Raw genomic sequence first — 24,127 nt, forward strand, 5'->3', positions numbered from 1 at the left:
GGGAGAGCCCGAAACGTCACCACATGACGATGCCAGCGCTCACTGTGGCCACTGGCCATGCCAGGCCTGGCAGGCAGTGGGGTGAAATGTTACATTATCTGCTGTGGTTGAGCACTGGGAAATTTGCAAGGTTTCCAGTGTTCTGAGAACCCCTTTGTGTCCAGTGCGGTCCCCATATGGTTCCTTCTCAGCATCCTGCAGGCAGTGTATAGTGGCCTGGCCTAGACGGGGCCTGGGTTCCGGTCCTCTCTGTGGCCCCCTGGGCCATACTGCAGCTGTGGGAGAGTTTCTTATGTGTAAAACAAGCCAGGCAAGCAGCTTCCTCACGGGGTACATGAGGACTGGAGGCCCCCTGGATCTCTGGCTCATCGAGCAGCCCTTGGGTGTCCGCCCTGAGCTCATGGCTCTGCACGTCTCGGTCCCTGATTCTGTTCTTTCTGAGGACACCAGTAGCCTGCTTGGGGGTGACCCTCTGAGGGCTGCTGCGGTCCCGCTCACCGTGCCCACAGCACGCAGGGTAACGCGGACCCTCTCGTGCTGCATGAGCTCTGTCCATCCCCAGATAGACGCGGCTGTGGGATGGGTGTCAGGAAGAGCTATGGGCGTGGCCCAGTCCCGCTTGTTACCAGTTGCTCACCTGTGGCTCATCGGAAGCCCTGGAGGCATTTAGACCCCACCCCTGCTTTATCCCCGGCCAGATGGAGACGAGGCTGGACGCCGTGGCGCAGCCCTGGCGTGGGGCAGTGGCTGCAGGGCGAGGGAGCGCCAGGGCCACCTAGCTTCCCTGTGACCTCTGTCCAGACTTTCCTGGGCCTCGGTCCAAGAGGACAAAGCTGCCCAGCACTTGCGGAGTTGAAGCACAAGGGCCCATGGGGGCGTCAGGGGTCGCTCGAGCAGTGAGAACCAAACCAGGGGCTGTTTTTCTCTAATGCGACCTCCTCCTTCCAAGCACAGAGGCTATTTGGGGTGAGGAACCCAGGAAGTAAAGCTCTGAAAGTGCACTGATTTTGCAGAAGTGCCTCCTAGCAGTGCCGTTCAGATGTGAAGGTGGAGAGTGACTGAGACTTGGAAAACGCTGGCTCCGTGTTTTGGGGCGTGTTGGGCAGCACGTTTTGCTGGGACACAGACAGACAGTCCATCGCTTTAGCAGAAGCCAGCGCTTAGATGGAGATCCGCACCCCATGCCCACCGCTCTGCTGTTCATTTCCAGACCCTCCGTGGTCGCCGGGCAGTTTTCCCATGGATTTTCTTTAAAGAACGATTTGGAGTCAGGATCGAGGTGGGTCCACGCCCCGGGAGCCCAGCTGCCTCGGTTCTCAGAGCCCCCCACTCTCCTGAGGCCCGTCTCCCTTGTGGCGTCCCCTCCTTCACCCTGAGATGAAGGCCCAGGGCCCCTGGGGAGCCTTTCCCTGGTCACTGGCTGCTGTCCAGGGAGCTTTTGAGGGCCCAGGGAGAAGGCACTTGCATACGGCTGTTCCTCACTGGGCCTCAGGAGGTGTCTGTGTCCCTTGAGGCCCCGACCCCTGGCTCCAGGCCGGAGAGAGGAGCGGGGACCAGAAGGCAGCAGGGAGCTCTGAGCAGCCTGCCGACGTAGGGTGTCTCCTCGGGCTGCAGGCTCGAGCTGTGACTGCCTCCTCCGGCCCAGGGCTGCCGCGGCCTGTGCCTGGAGTCCTCTCTCTCAGTCTCTGTGAGGATGGCACCTGTCTTGGCCCTCGCGTCCCCAGGGCCTGGGTGGTGGCTGTGGCACATGCGAGGGCTCACCACACACTTACAGGACTCGCCGGGGCAGGTCGAAGCCCAGTGTTCTCACCACAGTGGAATGAAGTGCGGCAGAAGGAAATGGCACAAAAGTCTGAAAAACGTCATTGCCCGAGGCACAAATGGCTAGAATTACTTTCTTGCTTAATTTCCTCTCCACATCTGATCTCTCAGTGTGTTAGTTAAGATGAGGCTCTTTGACATAGCAAATAGATAAGACCCACACAACGGCTTAAAGGGGTGGAGAGGAGAAAGAGGCTGCTCCATTTCCGGGCTCCTCTGGCTTTTGGAAAGTTATTTCCAATGCTGGACTAACTTCCGTCTTGAGGGATTCGGTATCTGCTTCGCATGCGGCCGTGTTCCTGTCCACGGGAGTTTTCTGCACTCGGCTCCGGGCACCAGGCTCCGCAGAATTTCCTGTCCTTGTAAACCCCCAGGCTGGCTGGACACCCCACTGCCGCTCTTCCCTGGCACGGCTTGGCCTCCACTGCGTTCCTGTGCTGGCAAGTTTCCAGAGCTGTCAGGAGTGCCGAGCCCTGAGGATGGAGGGTGAGCGGGTCCAGGACCCTGGGCTCTGTGTGCACCGGGTGGCCCTCTGTGCGGCACCCAGGACACTCGGGAAACTGAGGCCGGAGAGGCAGCAGGGTGTGGCACCAGGACTGTGCACTACGTAACATTCCCTTTTAGTCTCACTCACTCAGACCTAGCCGAGAGGGAAACTGCAGTCCCACAAACGGAAACCAGTAACGGCTCCCACGGACACGACACTGTTACGCCTACTGCATGGGCATCATTGCCCGCTGCAGGGCGATGTCGTGGCAGCTGCTGTTGCCAGAACGAGACCAGCAAGTTCTCATGAATGAGTCTCTCTGGAAGGCTCAGAACTGAACCAGACTGAAGAGGGACCTGGTCCCCAGCAGGCAGTGTGCTTAGAGCCACGCCTGCCACCTGAGGCTCTCCAGGGAAAGCAGCCAAGACTGAGCAGCACTCACCGACCCGCCCCTGAGCAGGTGGAAGCTGTGGCAAGTGTCCTGCTGAAGCGCAGAGGTGGGGTGCCGCGTTGGGGAGGGAAGCCAGCAGCCGTGGGGGATCTGGACCCTCCAGCAGCGGGAGGCTCACTGCTGTACGCCTGGGCCCGGGGAGCCAGGCCCAGGAGAGGGCCCGCCGTGCCTGGCTCAGCCGCCTCTCCCTCCCGCACAGGCCACACTGGACTCGGCCACTCCGGCCCCTGACCCAGGCTGCACGACATCACCTGTTCATTTCACAAATGGGGAAACTGAGGCCTTATTCTGGAGGTGTCACTTACCCAGAAACGTCCAACCCCTAAGTTTGAGAGGAGCTGTGAGATTGGAGCCCGGACAGCCAGGCCAGGGGGAAGGCCTTTCCCACCCCGCCAGGCCTCTCTCCTTCCTTAAAATACGTAAAAACCTTTTCAGTTTTGAGACAGGTGTAAATTCACAGATGATTGTGAAAACACACCGTGTGATCTCGCGTGTCCCTCGTGTTTCCCATGCTAGTGTCTTACACAGTGGTAGCAGCGCAGCGTCCTCCGGCAGTGCTCTTCAGACTGCACCAGATTCACACACACTCCGTGTGTGTGCTGGGCATGCGTGTTGTGTACCTGTGTGACCATGCACGCCTGTGTTTGTACATGTGCCATGCAGGGGTGCATTTGTAGATGTGCACGTGAGGGTACTGCTATGTGCATCCGGTCTGTGCCTGTGTGGAGCTGTGCACCAGCACTTCTGTGTACTTGTGCACACATGTGCACACACGTAGGGTCTCCTGTGTTTTGAGGGCAGCTCTCTTTCTTTTTTTTTGTACTGGGGATCAAACTCAGGACCTTGTGCTTGCAAGGCAGGCACCAGAACCACTGAGCTAAATCCCTGGCCCAAGGCCAGCCCTCTTTTGATCCAGGCACCATCAGGCCTTTGGAAGTGGCAGAACTGGCAGATTTTTGGTTTCTTTACAAACTGTCATTCTTTCTTCGCCTGAACTTTTGGGCTTCTACACTCTCAACAGTGTCCCTGTTGGCCATTTCTCCCAGCATGTGGAGACGTGTCCGGTATGGACTTTGGCCATGTGGCTCCGTGGACTCTGTGTCCTCTCTCTGCTGGGCTGCTGGGCCTCTCCCTGGTTCCACAGGGCTCTGACCGGGTCCGGGCCAGCAGTGCTCCTGGTGCCCGGAGGTGCCTGCGCCACGGCGACCTCCTGCCCTTCCCGCTGAGCCAGGAGCACTGCCCGCTGTGCTCTGAGCTCCGAGTGTCCTGGGCCAGCGGAGGCCCCACCTGGCCCTGGCGCCCAGTGAGGCGGCTCCGTCCTCAGAGTGCTGGTACCTCCTCTGCCTGGGAGACTGCTTAGGCTGGCGTGGGCCCTGGAGGGTTCTTGGCCTCATCCCCAACCCTGCGCCTGTGACTCCGGAGGTGGCAGAGTCCAGGCCTGCAAAGTCTCGGAGTCCAGCTGCGCACGCCATCACCGATGGCAAGATCGTGCTCCTCTTAGGAAGCTGCTAACATATCGAGGGCGTTTGCTTCCTCCCTGCTGTGTGACCGATGCTTTCCCCCGGACTGTCATCTGTTGCCCTTCCTGGCGATTTTTACCGTGTAGAATATTACACACTCAAGCTTCTCCGGCACTCTCGTGTCACAGGGTTTTGTCTCCCCCTTTTGCCTTGTTGAGCAAGGTCTCTCCCCACTTTATTTTTGGATGGAGCAGGATTCAACACGCACAGCAAGAACAAAGCTCAGGACCGACTTACCAGTGGTGGGCTTGGCCTTTCCCTGCAGACCTCGAAGCTCGGTGCTGACAGCCACTCACGGATGGCCGGTGCCCAAGGCGGTGGGGACAGACTGGACAGCGGGAGGCTGGCAGCAGGCCCCACGCCTTGCCCACAGCTGGTCTGCGCCAACGCCACGCTGCACTTTTAATCTTTATTTTTATGACCTAACCCTCACCTAACACTGCATTGAACTTTCTTATTTCTTTCTTTCTTTTTTTTTTTTTTAGTACGGGGGATCAAACTTGGGTCCCTGTGCTTGTGAAGCAGGCGGTGGAACCCCTGAGCTAAATCCCCGGCCGAACTTTCTTATTTCTGTTTTCCTCCTCGGACAGACACTTGGCCACCACAGATCATTTTGAATTGAGTGAAAGGACTTTTCACACGCAGTCAGGCCTTTTGGGGAAAAATCCCTGACGTCCACGAATCCTGCTGGGAGTATGTTTCATGACAGAGTCTCACAGTGTGCTGTGCTCACTGCCCTGTGAAACTGCCTGTTCCTGAGGACAGTGGGGCCTACGGAGCGGGAGGAGGTGGCCCTGCCTGCTGCACAGGGGACAGTGTGGGGCGTCGCCTGGGCCTGGATGCCCCGCCCACTGCCCCGGGCCCTGTGCTGCCATCATTATGGTGACAGCGCGTCCTTCATGGGTGACAGGGCATTCTGAGGCCCCGGGGACCCTGCTTCGACTTGGATTCTACCCTGGAGCCTCCCAGAGCCTCAGGAACCTAGGGGCCCTTTCCGGTATTGTACCCTTCATGTGTAACTGGGCAGCGCAATCATCTGTATTACGGGGCTCAGTATGTGCAAATCCCTCACTCTCCATTCTTATCTTTGTTTGTGTTAGGGACACGCACAAATCTCAAGGTTCCTTTTATGTAAAAAAATAAAAAGGAGAAACCCCAGGCCAGGGTTAGAAAAACTGCCGATCGCCATGTCCCCGTCGGGGCTGGGACCCCCAAGGGTCAAAACAGTGCTATTGCCACAGGCTCTGGGAACTCACACAGCGGGTCAGCCCACGGGGCACGGAGAGGGCAGTCGGTGGCCAGAGGCTGATTTACATGCGATAGCACTGCTGTTGGACTCGGCAGCTCTCTAAGACTGTGTCCGCGATCTCACTGAGGACGGGGCCCTTACAGGGCCAAGGCCTGCCTGCTGCCTGCCTCTGGCCCCACACCGGCCCCGCCTATTTGTCAAACCCTGGGCAGGGGTCTTGGCCCCAGGATGCTCTCATGATTGCCCTTGTGGTGGGCAGGGCTGGGTCAGCTCCAAGCACACACTCAGCACACTCATACACACACACTCATGTCTACTTATACAATAGGAGTGGGCAGGCACGCACAGGTAACCAGGGCAGAGAAGCAGCTCAGAGGAAGCCAGAGCCCCAAGTGAGGCCCAGGGCCTCCAGAGTCTGAGCCAGGGTGTCCCTGAGTGCCAGGCAGGGTGTCCACTGCCTGTGTGTGAACAGGAAGCACTTCCTGTCAGGCCGGGCCGGTCACCTGCTCTATCTGTGCCCAGGCGTGGCGTGGAGGACACATCATCTGTGACCCAGCCAGGGCCACTTGCGATTGTAGCAGGGACCCCGCCCCGTGAGTCCCCTGGGGTCTGGACCTGCTGAGTGCCTGCCTTTGAATGTCCTCAGAACTGTGCTGCCTGCCTCCCCGCCGGCCACAGTGAGCGTCGCTTGGAAACGAGTGGCCATGGAGATCAGAAACCTGAAAGTGCGCTTCCCACTTGACGGGAACTCCCCGTGGAGACGGGATTCCAGAGCCTCTGATCTGAGGGGCAAAAGCCTTTAGCCTCGGGTTCTCTTTGGAAGACTCCTTCAAAACTGTGATGAAAACCTTAAGACTCAACACAGGGCACTGTTTAAAAAACCCTGTGGATCCTGTTTAGGACATAGTGCCATGTGGACATAAAAATGACAATCTGGCAGTGTATTTATGGACATGGGAGGAAGTTCACAAGCAGCCAGAGAGTTGAAGCTGTTTACAATCCGGTCTGCACGGGAGGGCCCCTTTCTTTGTAAAATACGTTTATAGACCAGGTGTGGAGGCGCTGGTGCGGGTGTCTGCACATGCACACCCTGACCCGGGCGCCAGGTCTGTGTCCCCCCTTGACGAGTCCCAGCCCAGGGACCGGGCAGAGGCCTCAGAGTCCCATCTGCACAATGGGACAGTAACAGTGCTGCGTGCTATTCAGGCGGAAGTGGTTCGCTAGGGCTCCTGGGGAGGGGCTGGCCAGTGATGTTCCCTCTGTCCCCTGTGCTCCTCCTGCTCACCCTGCCCTTTCCCTCTGCAGGGCTCACCTTTTCCTTCTTCTGGAAGACCCAAGGCGAGCACGCCCGGCCAGCCCCTTCCACGTATGGGGGACAGGTGCTGTCCGACGGCTTCAAGGTCTGCTTCAGTGGCAGCCGGGGCTCTGTGCAGCTGTGCACGCGTGATGACTTCATGATCTGGCAGGCCACCTTCAGCCCGCTGGGTGAGTGGCGTCCGGGCCCCGAGCTCCTGCTGTCTCACTGCAGGGGACACTGATGTGAGCACCGATCCCTCAGGACCCTGGGCAGGATCCTGGCTGGCAGGGTGTGCCAGAGGCGGTGGCTCTGTGCTCACCCAGGTCACAGGGCCACGGAGGTGACCTTGAAAGTGTCCCCTCCTAGTGGGCAGGAGACGCAGTTGTTCCTCCCTCTTCCCTTCACCTGCTTCTCCTCCTGTGGTGTAGGTGGAAGCTGCTCAGCACAGGAGAAGAGGAGCTGCTGGGGAGAGGGGCTGTGGCTGGGGGAAGGAGGCCTGGAGGGGATGGATGCAGGGCCCCGCGGAAGGCAGGGTGCAGACAGCTGAGCCGAGGGTGGTGGAGGCCCCGGCTCTGTCTGCTGGGTGCCGTCTTCTCCAGCGTGTGCCCCCTGCTGGCCTGGGCTGGAGGGGGGGCAGGCAGGGCTGAAGTGGACCTTGGGGAAAGGGAGAGGGGACTCAGGGAAGCACACTAGGACAGCCCAGGCAGTGACCAGGAGACAGGGTGGGGTGGAGAGCAGGAGGGAGGCCGGGGTCGGGCGTCCCTTCCTGGCCCATCCACGGGGACTGCATGGCTGCCTCCTTAGAAAGTCTGGGTCGCTCTGCTCTGGGCCTCACTGCCCTGTGAGCTGGCACCCGCGTCTCCACCCACACCTTGGTCTGCGTGTTTGCTGTATGAGGGTAAAAACTCTACCAGCTCATAGGGAGACAGAATGGTGTTAACAGACCCAAGGAGGCAGAGGCCAAGTTTGTTCAGTGGGGCTCGTTGCTTCCAGTGAGCGTGCACCTCCACGCCATGAAGTGGAAGAGGTGGCGGCAACAGCAGAGTGTACTTTGAGTCTGTCCGCTCTGATCCCCAAGACAGGAAATCTTGTGGCCTCCCTGTCCTGTGCAGCACTCCCTCACCCACCCGGGCTCTTCCTTCCTGGGCTCTGTGGACCATCAGCATTTCCTATGGGAGCCTCTCCTCTGTGTGTCTTGGGCCAGTGTGACAGACACAGGGCCAGGGGCCCGCAGGCTCTCTGGACTCGGACTTGGGTTAAGGCATCTCGACAGGGAGGCTTAGAAACATCGCTGCAGGGCAAGGCGCTCTCCATTCCCACATCGAAGGGATTTATTTTCCTTACAAACTTAAAAGCAATAATACTTGGACCTATTAGGATCCAAGTGTTCTCCAGAGACTCCAAACTATTAGAAAGCTGCCCAATCCTGAGCAAGGAGCCTGGACGTAGTTGCTGGACAGCCCACACAGCCTGCTGCCTGGGGGGAAGCTGTCCTTTGGGAGGGCAGCCCTGTCCCTTCCACATCTGAACACAAACACTTGTACCACACAGGGGCCCTGGGGGACAAGCTGCCCTCCAAGGCTTCCCGTGATGCTCGGAGCCTCACTGTCAGACTCCCCGAGGAGCTGGGAAGTTGGTCCACGCCATACTGGTCAGTGTCCAGCTGGCTCCATCAGAGCTGAGGCTGCTATCACGGCATGGGCTGACTTGGGCCCCTAGACGGTTTCACATTCCCGCATCAGCCTCCCCCCACAGCCAGCCTCTTCCCCGCAGAGCCTCTTGCTGTAACTGATGAACTGACTTCGACATCCTTGTCACCCAAGGCCCACGATTTGCATAGGCCCATTCTGGGCATTGTGCATTCTGTGCGAGGCAGCATCATCTGTTCAGATCTTTCGTCCATGTTTTCTTAAGTGGGTTGTTGAGTTCCAAGAGTTCTCTGTGTATTTCAGGCGACAGTGTCCACGATCGTGTCTTTCACAAACCTCTTCTCCCGTCTGTGGCTGGTGCTCTTGTTCTCCTGTGAGTATCTTTCCCAGTGCAGAGGTTCTTAGCTTTAATGAAGCCCAGCCTATCAGTGTTTCTTCTATGCACAGTGCCTTTTGTGCTGAATCTAAAAGTCATCACCACCTCAGTCTGGTGGTGCACACCTGTGATCTTACCACTTGGGAGACTGAGGCAGAAGGATAGCTGTAAGTTCGAGGCCAGCCTGGGTTACGTGGTGAGTTCAAGGCCAGCCTGATCTACACGAAGAGACCCTGTCTCAAACAACAACAACAACAGCAACAAAGGTCATCACCAAAGTCCAGATCATCTAGATTTTCTCCTGTTACTTTTCAGGAGCTTTATAGTTTTGCATTTTATATTTAGGTCTATCATCTATTCTACCTTGATTATTTATTTATTTATTTATTTATTTATAGCTTGATTTTTGTGATGAAGTCACATGAAGTCTACAAAGTCTGTGCCTAGATTTATTTCTTTTTTATTTTTGTATTTGAATATCCAGTTGTTCTTATACCATTGGTTGAAAAGACTATCGTGGTTCTCTTGAATTGCCTTTGCTCCTTTGTTAGCTATTGAGTAGCCTGTTGTCTTTGTTACTTTCTCATTGCTTGGACAAAATGTCCAACACCCACAACTTAAAAGAGGAAAGGCTTAGTTTGGCTCACAGTGTGTAGAGGTTTCAGTCCATAGTCGGCTGGCTCCAAGGCAGGACAGCCTGGCAGAGGGGCTGGCAGAGGAGAAACAGTCCATGGTAGGGCTACAGGATCAGAGAGGGATCAAGGGAGGAGGAGCGAGACAGGCCCTTCCAGGCCACGCCCCAGTGCCTACTTCCTCCACCAGGCTCCACCTCTCAGCATCACACCCAGCTACAAACGCATCAGTGAACTAATCCAGGATCACATACTCAGGATCCATTTACTCCCCAAAACCCCACCTATGAGTGCATGAGGCTTTGGAGGTACATCCAGATATAAGCCACAACACCTGCATTTGTGTTGGTCTCTCTCTCTCTGACTGTCTCTTCTGGTCTACTGGTCTGCCTGTCTGCCTAATCCTCCGGCCCCAGTCCATACCCCCTTGATTACTGATCACTGTAACTGTTGAATAAGTCTTGAAGGCAGGCAGTGTCAGTTCTCCAACTCTGTTTTGCTTCTTTATTGTTTTGTGGATTTTCTTGGTATTTGCCTCTCCATGTAAACTTTAGAATCAATTTGTTGCTACCCATGAAATAACTTACTGAGGTCTTGATCAGAATTGCATTGCATTTATAGATTAATTTGGAAAGAACTGGCATCTTGGCAGTATTGGGTCTACCTATCCATGAACATAGAACATCATTCCATTTATTTAGTTCTTGTTTAACGTCTTTCATTAGAGTATTTCCTCAGATCTCATACATGTTAGATTTTACCTAAATACCAAAGTACTTCATATTCTTTTTTAATTTTTTATAGCAGTAATGTAAGTGATGATGGGGGTTCTTTAAAAATTCAAATTCTACTCATTCATTGGTGAAATATAGGAAGGCAACTGACTTTTGCATGTTAAACTGGAATCCTTCAATCCTGCTATAACCACTTAGTGATGCTTGTGTCCTGGCTTTTAAAAAATATTTGATCACTTTGCCTTGTAGGCATTTACATTTGAAAATGTAAATTTACAATATGTTGAAATAATAGAGTCTTCTTAAACTACCTGTTGGAATTTTGAGAATGGAGGCACAAGAGCAAATTCTTTCCTGTGTGCTACATGATTGAAGAAGAGCAGATCTCTATTGTGACACAAGGTTAGGTTGGAGGTCATGGTAAGATGGATGTGCTTGATGGCAGGAAGGCCTCGTGCCTGGAGAGCTCACCCCGCAGGGCCCAGAGCTGCCATCTTCCCTCTCTTCCAGGCCCCTACTGGACTCACATCCTGTTCACATGGAAATCCAAGGAGGGTCTGAAAGTCTACGTCAATGGGACCCTGAGTACCTCTGACCCTAGCGGGAAAGTGTCGCATGACTACGGAGAGCCCAATGCCAACCTTGTGATAGGGTCTGAGCAGGACCAGACTAAGTGCTATGAGGACGGTGCCTTCGATGAGTTCATCTTCTGGGAGCGGGCACTGACCCCAGCAGAGGTCCGGATGTACTTCTCAGCTGCCGTTGGTCAGTGCATGCGGCCGGGGTCTGTCCTGGGCACCATGTCTGCCTCCCCTCCTTGCTCCCTCATCTCTCTCTCCTGTCACAGTGGGTGGTGTGGCAGGTATGAGCTTTGTCCCAATAAACCTCACAGTATAGTCGTGTTTCACAGCACCTGTTCCTGGACAGAGGAGGCAGTGGTCTTTATTTTTTGGTGGTAATGGGGATTGACCTCAGCTTTTGCACTGGGCTACATCAGCAGCCTTTTTTTAATTTTAATTTTTTGGAGACAAGGTCTCACTCTGTATCCCAGGCTGGCCTTGAACTCACAGTGATCCTTCTGCCTCAGCCTCCCAGGTGCTGGGACTCTTGGTGCAGTTAACCATGTGCCGACCTCCCTGTGGTCACCCCAGGCTTTGCGGAGTCTGTGGTAGAGGCCCACAGCAGGCTTGGGATGCAATATTCCGGGTCCCTCAGTGATTTCATCCCAAATGCCTCCTGGGCCTCCCTGAGCCCGAGTGCCCTCTCTGCTCACACAGAGGAGCTGTTAGGCAGGGGACTCCGTGCAGTGCAGTGGGTCACTCTGCCATGGGCCCTGGGGCAGCGGGGAGTCACTTTTGAGAAACTGAGGAAGATTTCCTGTAATGTCAATTTAACTGTTTAAAAGTGAATGCTCAGGGCATTTAGTAAACTCCACTGTGCAGCCAGCCGCTGTCTCCACCTCCTTCTGAGACATTCTCCCCCACAGCCCCACACAGCCCTGCTGCCCACCAGCGACCTCCGTCCCCATCCCCAGCAGCCGGTGTGCAGGAACAGAGTCATGTGACAGCTGCCTCCTCGGTAACAGGGAGGACACCGCCCCCATGAAGTGTGACAGGCGTGTCAGGCCTCGGCACAAGCCTGGCGTGTGGCCAGTTCTCAGCCAGGCTCGGCTGTCTTTGCCTTCATGTCCCCTTTCAGCTCCACCCTGGTCCTGCTCACAGTGCGCACTGCTTCTCTGCCCTGCACAGGATGATGAGTCAGGAAGCTGCAGTCACCACGCAGCCGGATGCTCAGGGCCAGGCCTGGCTGCTGTAGGCTCTGGCCTTCTGTCCTTGTCTTGGCTGTTAGCACTCGAGGGTCTGGGGGAGAAAACCCCACTCAAAGCCACCTCAGCAAAGAAGGGCGTTGTCTTAAAGACCGAAAGTCCCAGGGACAGGAACTGACTCAGGGAAGACAGACGCGTGAGCCCAGCCCTGCTGTGGAGGCGATAGGACCCGCGCTGCACACGCAGATCCGCGTGCACTCGCAGCTGTGAGGGGCTGCAGGTACCCTAAGGGTCCCTTCTCCAAGTGGCCGTCTGGAGGGGACACTCTCTTCTTCTGTTAGCTGGTGCAAGACCACCTCTGACCCTCCCACCCATGTGGCGTGGTCCTCTGATCCCACAGAGGCAGACCTCTGCCCTCTGCTGCCCGGCCAGGCCCCTACCCCACCACTGGAATGCGTAGAAAGGGACACTGTGTGCCAGGGCCTCAGTGGTGAGGGCCGCGGTCACTGCCATGCGGCTCTCAGTGGCCCGTCCTGTTGTGGCCTTGCTTGAGTGGAAGTGGTGTGTCGTGGCAGCTCTCACTCCCAGACCCCCGAGGGGTGGATGGCCCTGGAGCTGGAGAGCAAGGTGGTTTGGGGTCCACCTCTCCCCTCCGAGTGACATCTGTGCCTGCAGGCCAGCCCAGCCCCACCCACGCCCATGGGGCAGTGGCTTTGGGCCAGGGGGGTTGGTGGGGTCCTCAGGCCACCCAGAGAAAGACATCTCCCCGGACCAGAGTGAGACAGGACTGCGTGGTCAGGGGCAGAGGGCAGAAGTTGCAGCCATCCTGCTCTGGAAGCCTCCCTGTGTGCAGCGGCTCAGCATCTGCCGGGTGGCTCCCACACAGAGCCCCGGGCGAGGGCCTGTCCTGTCCCCCACCACTCCTCTGGTCCTCTGGAGTCCTCTGTTCTGGAGGAGGGGTTTGGGGCTCCTGTCTGTCCTTGTCCAGCGAGTAACAGTTCTGCATTTTCTCCCTCTAACTATGCATGCAACTGAAGCCTATTTTTCATTATTTATTTTAAATTGGTGACACCTTGCATAAAAATCATCTTTTTATATGATGCCTCGCATGAATGGTGTTCAAAAGCAATTCAGAATATAAATGGAAAAATAATTTGAGCTGGGAAAATCCATATAATCTACCTATTAAGCTGATTTATTAGCCCATTATCTTTCCAGCAGCATCTCTACTCAAAACATTCCCAGGCTCTGTCAGATGCATCTCAAGCTGGTGAATTTTTGAATAAGGTCAGACGTTACTCACAGAGGGTGGTGAGGTTTTGGTCCTTACCTAAGCACTGTTTATCTCTTCCAGGGAAGCACGGGCTGCTGTCTTCCACCCCGCCCAGCTTCGTGACCCGGACGGCCAGCACCATGGTGAGCCTTGGCCGCCCCTCTGCCCCTCACTGGTGTTTCTGCTTGGACTGTGAGGCAGCAGGGCTGGATTTCATTAAGAACCCCAGGTCTCTCTTGGCACGAGAAGGCCTGGAAAGAAGTGATAAGTGGAGGGAAGCCGACTTCGGGCCATGCTTGTTGCTGAGTGAGGGATGGCAGAGAGCCTGTGCTTCCCGCAGCAGCGACCTCAGCACCTGGCAGGAGGAAAGGAGATTCTTAGGCACAAATGATGGCAGAGATGGTCTCCTGGGGCAGCCAGAGCCTGCCCTGGCTCGGCTTCCTGTTGTGCCTTTTCTTTTGATATCCAAAGAAAGGAACAGTTTGAGCAGAAAGCATCCCCCTCTCCAATTAGCATTTGTAACCAAAGACCTGTCCTTGTTGAGAATTCAACAGACAGTGCAGGGGTCTAAAGAGTCCCCTTGGGTTCAAATGCCCGCTGTACCACTCCCTCTGTGTACGGCTTTCCACGCCCAGCGTCCCCTATCAAACGGCTCTTCTTTCCTCCCGTGCAGACAAGATGGTGACACATGCAAGGCGTTCATGAAGGCGCCTGATGTGGACGTGTCATTGTCACAGCAGCTGGAAGTCCTCGGACCTCCACAGGGCATACAGAGCCTCATGCTGCTGCTATCTTTCAGGCGCCTGTGGATGCCTACCATCCCATCATAACCAACCTGACAGAGGAGAGACAGAGCTTCCCACGAGCCAGAACTGCACTGAATTACCTTCAAAACGTGACCCTCAGCTTACCCAATAAGCCTCTCTCAGAGGAAACAGCGTTGAATCTCACAGAGGTAAAGCTCTCCGGTCCCTGTGTCTGGTGGGCCAGGCCCAGTGCATGGCTACTCCACAGCCTGGTGTTAAAAGGCCGGGAACCTGCACATGAAAGTCAGGTTTCAGACTCCTCATGAGCTGGCCGTAGCTGACCAGTGCTATGCAGCTCAGTGAACTTGTGTCTTCCATTTTCATAATGCCCAGCCTGCCCGGTACATCCAAGCACCCCCTGCTCCCCTGAGGTATTTGGGTTCACAGCTTCTGGTCTGGACTCTGCTGCATCAGGAGAATGACAGGATTGGGTCTGTAACAGGTGGAGCGAGGCCCAGGCCACAGTCTGCACACAGGGGAGTCTCAGAGCGATGCCAAGTGTTCAGCGAATGCACATTTGAGGCATTCAAACCAGGGTGCCTTCTCGTTTTACTTCTCAGAAACCTTCTGGGTGAAGGCAGAGGGGGTTGTGGGATCTGGTAGAGCCAGGGCCCCTGGCTGGTGTGGGGAGAGAAGGGGCGTGTGATCTGGGCTCCTCGTCACAGACACAGGAGACATCTCGGAGGTGTCCTCATGGGGCCTGCGTGGGCGCTGAGCTCTTCTCGGGGGTTCTTAATTCTTCCTGGGTTCCCAGTAGATGACACCCACGGAAATGCACGACAGGCCCCGTGCTTCCCGAAGGAGACGTTGTGCGGCGGGGAGGCTCTTGCTAGCTGTCCTGTTAGGGTGAAACGCCTCAGACTCCATCCACCCACAAAGCACAGCCATGCCCAGTTGGGGCTGTGGGGAGAGAGACGCAGGTTCTGGAGATCACTAGGGAGGGACCAGCACGGGCCAGGGGGGCCAGGCAGCCGGGCCCTCAGCTGGTGCCCTCAGCTGGTGCCACAGTGAGGAGATACAGGCCCAGAGTGGGGCTTCCTTGAGAGGCCAGTGATGGTGGCGGGAGGCTGGGTAGCCTCCTCTGTGTGGCACTCTGCTCCAGGTACAGCTTGTGGGTCCCTCTTAGCACTGAAGGTATCATCTTATGTGATCTGGGCAGCACCCAGCTTCTCACACATGGCTTGGAAGAAGGTGAGGCCAGTGGCTCCTATTTCGTGTACAGAATGCTTCCCATGATGCTCTGCAGCAAGCTCACACATTTAATTGGTCAGAGCTAGCTCACATGACCTCTCATAGCCCAATCACTGGTGAGAGATTAAATCAGTGTGATGGCTCAGCCAATTTGAAGGACCTCTTGGTGGGGCAAGACTGCCTCTGGGGGAGCACTTCCAGCTCCCACAGGAAGGGCAGGCTTGGGTTCACTGGATTTGGATAACCTCATAGGTCGTTATGTGTGTAAGTGGAGGATCTTGTGTGACTCTCTGGACAGGACTTGGTATGCAGTAAGTGGTTCATTAGTATTTTGTTTTGTTTTGTTTTTGGTACTGGGAATCGAACTCAGGACCTTGCGCTTGTGAGGCAGGCAGCGGAACCACTGAGCTAAATCCCCAGCCCAGTCTTTCATTAGTATGAACCTGAATGTGTTTCTGTGGAGCTAGGCTACAGGGAATCGCCTGGACAGGTGGTGCCTTGTATACAGTTGGCACCCAATAAACCCCTGTTCTTGGTACCAGCACCCTTTCCTCTAACCAGCAGGGAAATGCAGACAGCATACAGTAAGTAAGTGTCCACTTTGTACTAGCATCTGCACACTAGACAGCAGTGCATGCAGTCGGTGCCTCATAACCACTTCCTTTAGGTTCGAGTGGCTTGCCCTCTAAGCAGGGTGGGGCTGCAGTGGCTGGTGTGGCTCAGAGCGTGTATGGCTGTGTCTGTCAGAGCAAAAAGCCAGTGCAGGTCTGCACAGGAAGCACTTCCTTTCTGAGCCTGGTGACTTCCTCTGCTTGCTGCTCCCTTTCTGTTCTCCACTAACCTCACAGAGCCAGAGATTGCAAACTCAAAGGCCTTCAGTGCCCAGAGAAATAAGGGTGCAGGCTTCACAGGCCGTCTGCTCACCTCTGCCACAGAAGGGCACGACCAGCCAGGGACAGTGTGTAAAGGATGAGTGTGTGTCAATAAAACTTTACATACACAGACAGACAGTGGGCCCGATTCAGCCAGGAGTCCTATGGAGTCCTGATCTAGAGCATTTCTGTCCACCGAAATATATGAACCACATTCGTCATTTTAAATTTTCTAGCAGCCATATATTTTTTTAAAAAAATAAAGGTGAAGTTAATAATATATATTTTAGCTGGGTGTGGTCACACATGCTTATAATCCCAGCACTTAGAGGCTGAGGCAGGAGGATCACCATGAGTTTGAGGAATACATAGTGGAACCTTGTCTCAAAAAACAAAGAAACAAACAAATAGCTCAGTGCTCAAGAACATGGGTGGCTGCTGGGCACCTTGCTGCCCCTCGCAGGACATCAGCACCTGGCATGTCCCTGTGTGATGGTGGATGGTGAGGAGCCTGGGCCCCAGGAGGCCCCAGGACCATTATTTCTCCCTGGATCAGAGCTCGGGAGTCTGGATGAATCTGCACGATCCATCTGCTGGCCCCTGAGTCAGGTGCCTGAGGCCCCAGACTGCCACCCACAGGCTGGGTTCCTCTCAGGGGGTCTGTATTGGTCTGCACATAATTCCTCTCAGTTGCAGTTAGCCACTCACTTCTTCCAGGTGGGAATGTTTCCCTTCTAATGCTCTGGGCATGGGGCTCCCTTAGAGAACCAGAAGGGTGCCCCTAAAGGTTAAAGTCGGTGGCTTTGGATGCCCAGCTGCTACCCACCGTGGTGGCATGGGCCTGGCCTCTTACAGAAACCCTGCTGACTCTGCCTTGGCCCATGAGGGCGGAGGTTGTTTTCTCATTGGTTCCAAGGCCTCACACACCTGTGGAATAAAGGCCAAGAGTGAGGAATTTGGAGTTTAAGCTGCAGACGCCGAGTGTCTGGAGTGGGAAGATGTTGGGCCTTTCCTGTGTGGGCCTGGGTTTCATTCTGTGCCCAGTGGTGGGAGACACGTGCCATGGGCTGAGGCAGCCAGGCGAGGCAGTCGGTGGGCACTGGGGTGAACTGGCCCATACTTCCACTATGCTACCAAACAAGAGCAGGAAATCCGTATTTTTCACTTAAATCTTGCACCCAATTTGAAACTGTTGGGAAGTAATGTCATTTTTGGGGGCACAATCGTGAGCTGAACCAGACATGGTTCTAAGACACTTGAAGCGAGGGCCCGTGGCTGCTGCTTAGGGCGAGACCACTCCCATTAGCCCAAGTGGCTTAGCATTGTTTGCCTTCTCACCCAGGAAGAGCCTGTTCCACAGCTTCCACTCCTTCGCAAATGTCCCCCAAACCCCAGCGGTGGATTAGGGCCCTGCCACAGCCACTGGAGGTCATGGTGACAGCCCATGGCAGGCGGGCACTGTCTGCTCCTCTGTCAGAGTGCGCAACTCAGAAGACGCCCTAAGATGCGGCAGGGGGCCCAGAACTCCAGGGGAGCTGCCGTTGCTTCCGGCTGTCTGCACAGCAAGCGGTAGTGGGGAGGGTGCCGGGGACCCGAGGTCTTGTGAGCCTAACACTGCCATCCTGCCCCCTCAGACCTTCCTGTGGGCCGTGGGCCAGGTGCTGCTGCCGCCCAGCTGGACCATGGCGTTGGAGGTGAGGAACGTGTGATCTTCAAAGTGTATGTACCTGGGGACACTTTGTCACACAGATGTGGGGTGACAGGGCCTGATTCGTGGCCCCAAGGGGAGTTTGCTCCTCCCTGTCCTGACGCCAGGCCCTGAGTCTGTGTTGCTGGATCTTCCCAGAGGGCTGTGCCTGTGGCATCTGCCTCCCAAGGGCGGAAGAGGCTCCTTTTCCCAGGGAGAACCTGCGTCCCCGGTTTTACATAACACAGGTTTATACCCCTCCTTCTTGGACAGCGATCAGAGACATGCCTGGTGTTGAGGTAACCCAGACAGGTGAAACTGAGCTTCTCTTCCTTGTCTGCACTTGAGAGAATGGAAGATTTCATTTGATTTCTAAAAAGCATATTGACTTCACTCACTGAAAAGTAAGATAAGTCAATAAGTGGCTGAGAATCAGTCACCAGAAACCTGGAGCCTGGGCGGTGGTCAGCAGCTTGGTGCAGCCCGTAGGCCGGGTTTCAGTTCCCTCTGACTCAGAGGCTCTGGCGGCAGGCGTGGGCCCGGCCTTACCCTGCCCCCAGTCCTGTCAGAGCATCTGGGACATGGAATGCTTGTCTGCAGTGCCCTGGGGGTCAGGAGAGCTGGCTGAGCTGCAGTAGGGATGCCCCACACCCCACGCCCCACGGCTCTGCCCCGCTGTGGCCCTCTGCGGCCCCAGAGGTGTGTGTTGGGGGACAGCTCAGCCCGGAGGCCCTGCTGCGGTGGTGGTCATGGTGCTCACCGCCTGAACCCCCCTCCCAAGCACCTTTGAGAGCACCAGCCAGCTCTGGAGGCAGAGGGACAGCTCCTTCCCTCTCATTAACACTCTTGCACTGCAGTTTCCTGTCAATAGCCTTTTTATTTGGAGAGCTTCCCGTGGCGTGAGGTCAGGTTTAACACTGGCCAAGTGAGAGGAAAGGTTCCGGAATGTAACGCTGACGCAGTCCTAACTGGAAACAAATTCTCCTTTAAAAAGCATGGCCCACCAGGGCTTGTGATTTGAAGGGGGTTCGTGTGCAGGCCGCAGATGGGGAGTCAACAGCGGAGGCCTGTGGCGGACAGGGCAGATGGGCTGTTTTTAAATGCAAAATATGCACATCTGAAGCAAATGTGAACAGTCCTGAGGCCTGGGGCCCAGCGGGTCTGGGGTGCACCGGGGAGCCTGTGAAAAGCCACTCCCCTCCAACGTGGGCCACCAAGCAGCCCCGTGCAGAGCTCAGCTAAGCTGAGGGAAATCAGGTCATGAGCCCAGAAGAGCACGTCTGAGCTCGGCCCGGTGTCTGTTTCCAGCTCCTCAACTTCCCCCGGAGCCTGTGCCTATGGGAATGCCGGGCTCAGGGAGGCAGGAGAGAGGCGGGTGGCGTGGGGGGGCAAGACAGGCCGTTCTAGTCCTGTGCATTGAGGATGACACACGCCTGATGGCAGCAGAGACAGGTGCGACCCGGGTCCTGCCTTGGGTGCAGCCTGGGTGAAGCGGGCCTCACGCTGCCTCTCCGTCTGCAGGACAAGGCCCTGGTGCCCGACCTCCTCGACACCATTGACACCGTCATGGCCCATGTGTCCTTCAATCTGCAGGGCGGCAGGTCGCAGGTCACCCTCGCAGGCTCCTCTCCTGTGGCAGGTGGCTGTGGTCTGCGGGCGGGAGGTGTGGGTGAAGGGACTCGGGGTGTTCAGCCTGCTGTGGGCTCCAGCTGCCCCAGCTCACACCCAGGAGATGAGGCGCACCTCGCCGTCTTCCTGAACCCCGAGGCCTTTGGCCGGACTGTGTGTTGCAGGGCCACGTGCACAGTCCCGGTGACCTACAAGGCTACTTCCTGTCCCGGGACAACCAGGCCCTGCTCCCCAGGGTGTTTGGGTAAACAGCAGAGTCGGGGTCTTAGAGTCGGGCACTGGCACTGCCAGGGTACAAGCGTCCCAGTCCCAGGAGGCAGATGTGTGGGGTCTGTCCTGGGTCGAAGCGGCCCAGCCAGAAGCTCAGCTACCTGCAGGGGCTGTCTCGGTGCCAGTGTGGCCGCCCACTGCCACCTCCATGTCAGGCGTACCTGCTGGCATAGGATGTCATTTTTCCGGGTCTCCTACGGTCCCCGCATGTTCAGAGCAACAGCGGCAGACTGGGGTCTTCATGCCCTGGCTGGGCGGGTGCAGGGTGAGGTCGGGCAGCGGACGGGCACAGCCCTCACCTAGGGCGGGAGTACGGGCTCACGGAGCTCTGGGCGTTGCTTCCCGGCCCGTGTGCTGTCTCCAGGCCTCACTCCCAGAGGCGCTCAGCCAGGCCTGTGTGGTTGGAGAGGGGGGTTGGTGCCTGCTGAGCTGACCACTCCCTCTGTCCCCTGTAGACTTCTCCTTGGCCAGGCTCACCCCGGGGACCCTGAGTGCGGCGCACTACCGGTTCCCTGCCCATGGGGACAGCTACATCAAGATTCCCGGTGAGGCCCTTCGTGGCCAAGGTGAGTGGCATGGCTGACCAGAGGCCCCGAGGGCTGTTCTCCAAGCCCAGGTGAACCCCAGTGCTGCTCCACACAGCCACCCACCGGGAGAAATCCACACTCGCGTGAGCCTGGCCACATGTGACTGCGCGTGTCAGGACGGCCGTGCTGGGCAAGGGCTTTGTCCAGGGCCTGCCTCTACCTGCAAGTCCAAGCCAAGTCCCGACACACGCACGGGAGCCACAGGGACTGACTGAGGTCATCCAGAGACTCTCAGCCTGTGCCTCCTCCAGGCCTGGTGTCTGCACCTGCCCAGCCGGAGACCTCTCCGCCCCACTGCCCGCCTGCCCTTGGTACAGGGCCCAGGGCTCTGGTGGCCTCTGGCGGGGCTTCGGGCCATGGCTCCAGGAAGGCGTGGTCTGCTCAGGCTGCCGAGGAGTGGGGGTCCCCCAGGCAGGACCTCTGGCTCCTCCTGCTCACTCTGGGTGTTGACAGCGTCCCCCTCTGCTCTGTCTCCAGCCTGGACCACCATCGTGGGCCTCCTCTACCACTCGGTGCACCAGTACGTGGGCAACATCCCCCTGGCCAGCACCACGTGAGTTCATGGGTCTTGGGGCGGAGGCGAGGCGGCAGTGCCCGGGCAGCCAGTCTCAGGGACCCCTCCCCTGGCCGTCACACGGCACTGGGGCCTCGCCGTCCAGCCTGCACTCACTGCAGAGAGGGGTCAGCACAGCCTGGGGAGGGGGCTTCGGAGCCCCTGTGTGACCTTGACCCATGACTTAACCTCTCTGAGCCTCAGTTTTCACATCTGCAGAATGGGAAGACAGCACCGTCTGTCTGTGGGTGGATCTGTTCCTTCCCTCATGCATTCGTGCGCTTGGCCCTTGCCAGAGCTGGGTCAGTGGAGGAGCTGTGTGTGGAGGAGCTGGAGGACACGGACAGGCAGGGAAGGACCCAGGTGCCGGGGCAGTGTGCAGCTCCGTGGGGGAGCATCTGCCTAGCACTGCCGGGCCCTGGGCGCCATCCCCAGCTCATCCCAGGGAGGTGGCGCCTGACTAGGTGATGCAGGAAGGACCCTAGAGAGGCCGTGGAGTCTGTTTTAGGGCTGCCAGCTGCAGTGACCACTGTGCTGCGGCCAGCGTCATGGCCCTCATTCCCGAGGATGCTCCTGGCCTGTTTTCGGGGACCCAAGAGTGCAGTGCCCTGCACCTGGGCCGTCTGAGCCCTGCATTCTCACAGGCCTTCCCCTCAGCCAGAGGGCTCCACATCCCGGTCCTCGGGTCCAAGTGGGTGCTTGGGACATACAGCTGCTATGACGGTCACGCTGGCCGCACTCGGCGTCCTCAAGGGCAGGGCTGTCTGGGCCCACAGCTCTGAGCCCCGCAGTGTCCCACGCCCTGTGGGGCCTGAGCCCCACACCATCCTGGGCCATCGAACGAGGGGTTGGGAAGTGCAGCCCCGGAGCCAGGCTGCCTCTTCATTTTTAAATTTGCACCTTTCTCCTGGCGGGTTGTGTCGGTGTTGGGGACAGTGACGTTGTCAGGCAGAATGGTCAGGGTGACCTGTGACCGTCATTCACGGGCACGGGAAATCATAGGTGACAGACACGATGTTCGGATCTGGTTGCTGGGAAAGGCCAGCAGAGGGAGGGACAGGGTGCCAGCCACGCCCAGGGCCCCGACATGGCTCCAGGGGCGGCTCTGTGGGCATATGCCTTGGTGGGAAGCACAGGGGGCCTTACTGGGTCGCATACAGCTCCCCAGGACAGCTCCCCAGGCATTCAGCTTCAGGAGCAGCTTGATCCAGCGTCCATTGCTAGCTCCATCTCCAGGCCACCCCTCAGGGGAGGCCCTCCCCAGCCAGCCCCTCCCCACTGATGGTAGCTGCTCCCTGGGCTTTGTCCTCCAGGGCAGGCATCCAGCCCGGGGAGGAGCCTCTGTCCAGCGTCCTTCCTGAGCCTCTCGCCCTCTCTGGGGTGGCTGGGCTCTGACCTGGACGAGGCTGCACCCTGGGTAGGGCTCCCCTGGAGGGGACTGAGGCAGCCCACGCCCCACACCAGGACCTACGGGCCACTGCGTCCTCACAAAAGGGGTTCAGAAGGCAGCAAAGGCCACAGCTGCCAGACGAGGCGTGTGACCAGGCCCCTCTCCCCAGGATTCCCATGCTGGCCAGCTGCAGAGACGGCCTGCTGTCCACCGCCAGCCCCCTCATCTCGCTGGAGGTGCGGCCCCCGCCTGCGCTCTCCCGGAACCTCTCGGGGTCCCCCCTGGTCACCGTGCAGCTCAGACACAGCCTGGTGAGTTGGTGTGACCCCCGGTGTGCGCAGAGGGCACTGGCAGGTGTCCGCGAGACGCCGAGGAGCCCTGATCTTCTGGTGCTAGCGGGGCTCCCAGGGCGGCAGTGACGTCCTGCGAGGCGTGGCTCCTGCCCTCCGTGCTACCCTCGTGCCCGACCTGATCCTCCGCCTTTGCCCTGTGGTGCTGAGGATGCGCATCGCTCTGCTCCAGTCCGTGGCTCCTGGGGTGGGGGTCGAGCTGCGCCAGCCCAGGTCCTCTAGCCGAGAGGCTCGCAGCAGGTCTGTCCCGCCCTCTCCACCTGTGGCGCCCCAGTGGTTCCCGGGCTCAGGCCCCTCCCTGGGCCCCCCGGGCGCTCTGGAAGGTGTGTGCACCTGTCTGCAGCTCACCCGTCCCGCCCCTCGTGTGCAGCACACCAAAGTGAGCAGAGAACACAGCTCCTCAGTGGGCGGCAGAGCTCGGCCCCAGCCAGGCCTTCCCCACTCTCCTGTGACCCTCGCGCCTGTGCATGCATGCATGCGTGTGCCTGCGTGCGTGCATGCAGATCGTTTCCGAAGCAGTGATGTGGGCACTGCCGACTGAAGTCCATGCCGCTGGGGCTCTGGGGGGCGATGAGAGGGGTGGCTGGGGAGCAGCACAGCTGCAGCATCTGCCAGAGGCGTCCGCACCCGGGAAGCGCGGGCAGGAAGCGGTGCAGCAGGCAGATGCTATGTAGGGTGCTTGGGGTGGAGGCCAGCAGAGAGGGGGAGCCGGGCATGGGTGCTGGTGGCTCCCTTGCTCGCATGGAAGGAGGTCCCGGCGGCTCCTGGGGGCACTCGAGCCCCAGGCGTCTGAGAGGCTGGAAGCAGCGGCAGTCCTGACCCCACGCTGCCGTGCGTGTTGTGGTCCCCAGGCGTCCTGTGTAGAGGACTCCGGGGGCCTGGGCAGTGCCTCCGGCCGGAGCCTCCAGCAGGGTGTGAGCTGGCCGCCAGCGCTGGGAGCTGCTGCCTCTCCCTGCCCGCCGCAGCCTCGCGATGGTGGAAGCCAGGTCGAAGATACACTTCTGTCTTCTGTGAAGTGCAAGGTGCCAATTTGAAAACCAGAGAAAAAGAAAGGGTGGACTGAAATGCAGTTCCTGCTTTAATGATTGGTTACTGTAGCTATTTTTAACAAAGCAAGTGCTTGAATAGAAATCTGTCTCGGAGAGAGGCAGAGGGAATGTGTCACGCCAGAGAGCGTGGTAATCAGAGCGTATCGTAGCCAGGCATCCTCCAGGCTCGGAGGTTTCTCCTGGGAAGGTCACCTGTGTGCCCCTGCTGCCCTGTCCGGCTCTGGCTCTGGGCGCTGGCTGCTGTGTGAGAGGCGGGACCATCCTGTGTGACGCTCTTGCTGTGGGGCAGTGTGCAGAGGCCCACTCATGGCCGGGGCACCCATGCATCTGTTTTCCTGGCCCCAACGAGGCCAGCACAGTGCCGAGGTTGAGCATGGGGACAAGGTTTCAGCCAGGCTGAGGCGGGAGGATGGCCCAGTGGATCCTGGGGACAAAAGGGGCCAAAGCCACCGAGGCCCTGGATGTAGGGACAGACCGCTGTACCCGGGC

General features: G+C 57.7%; 1 protein-coding gene across 5 annotated transcripts in view; it reads left to right on the forward strand.

Annotated features, from left to right (window-relative positions):
• The window catches only part of Adgrd1 (adhesion G protein-coupled receptor D1), an 85,353-nt gene that overhangs the window by 19,162 nt on the left and 42,064 nt on the right, over positions 1-24,127 (forward strand). For 4 of the 5 annotated variants that reach the window (XM_087198510.1, XM_004844000.4, XM_004844001.4 and 1 more), the window contains 9 exons: positions 6,834-7,013; positions 10,727-10,981; positions 13,336-13,397; positions 14,054-14,209; positions 17,758-17,817; positions 19,332-19,449; positions 20,165-20,275; positions 20,774-20,849; positions 22,409-22,550. In XM_087198510.1, coding sequence (XP_087054636.1) covers positions 6,834-7,013; positions 10,727-10,981; positions 13,336-13,397; positions 14,054-14,209; positions 17,758-17,817; positions 19,332-19,449; positions 20,165-20,275; positions 20,774-20,849; positions 22,409-22,550 — 1,160 coding nt within the window. The remainder of the gene's footprint in view (positions 1-6,833; positions 7,014-10,726; positions 10,982-13,335; positions 13,398-14,053; positions 14,210-17,757; positions 17,818-19,331; positions 19,450-20,164; positions 20,276-20,773; positions 20,850-22,408; positions 22,551-24,127) is intronic. The other variant, XM_013071863.3, reaches the window with a different exon arrangement.

The sequence above is a fragment of the Heterocephalus glaber genome, unplaced genomic scaffold, assembly GCF_053883595.1.
Source record: "Heterocephalus glaber isolate CG9 unplaced genomic scaffold, H.glaber_assembly_v1.0 deba00001687, whole genome shotgun sequence".
Taxonomy (NCBI): domain Eukaryota; kingdom Metazoa; phylum Chordata; class Mammalia; order Rodentia; family Bathyergidae; genus Heterocephalus; species Heterocephalus glaber.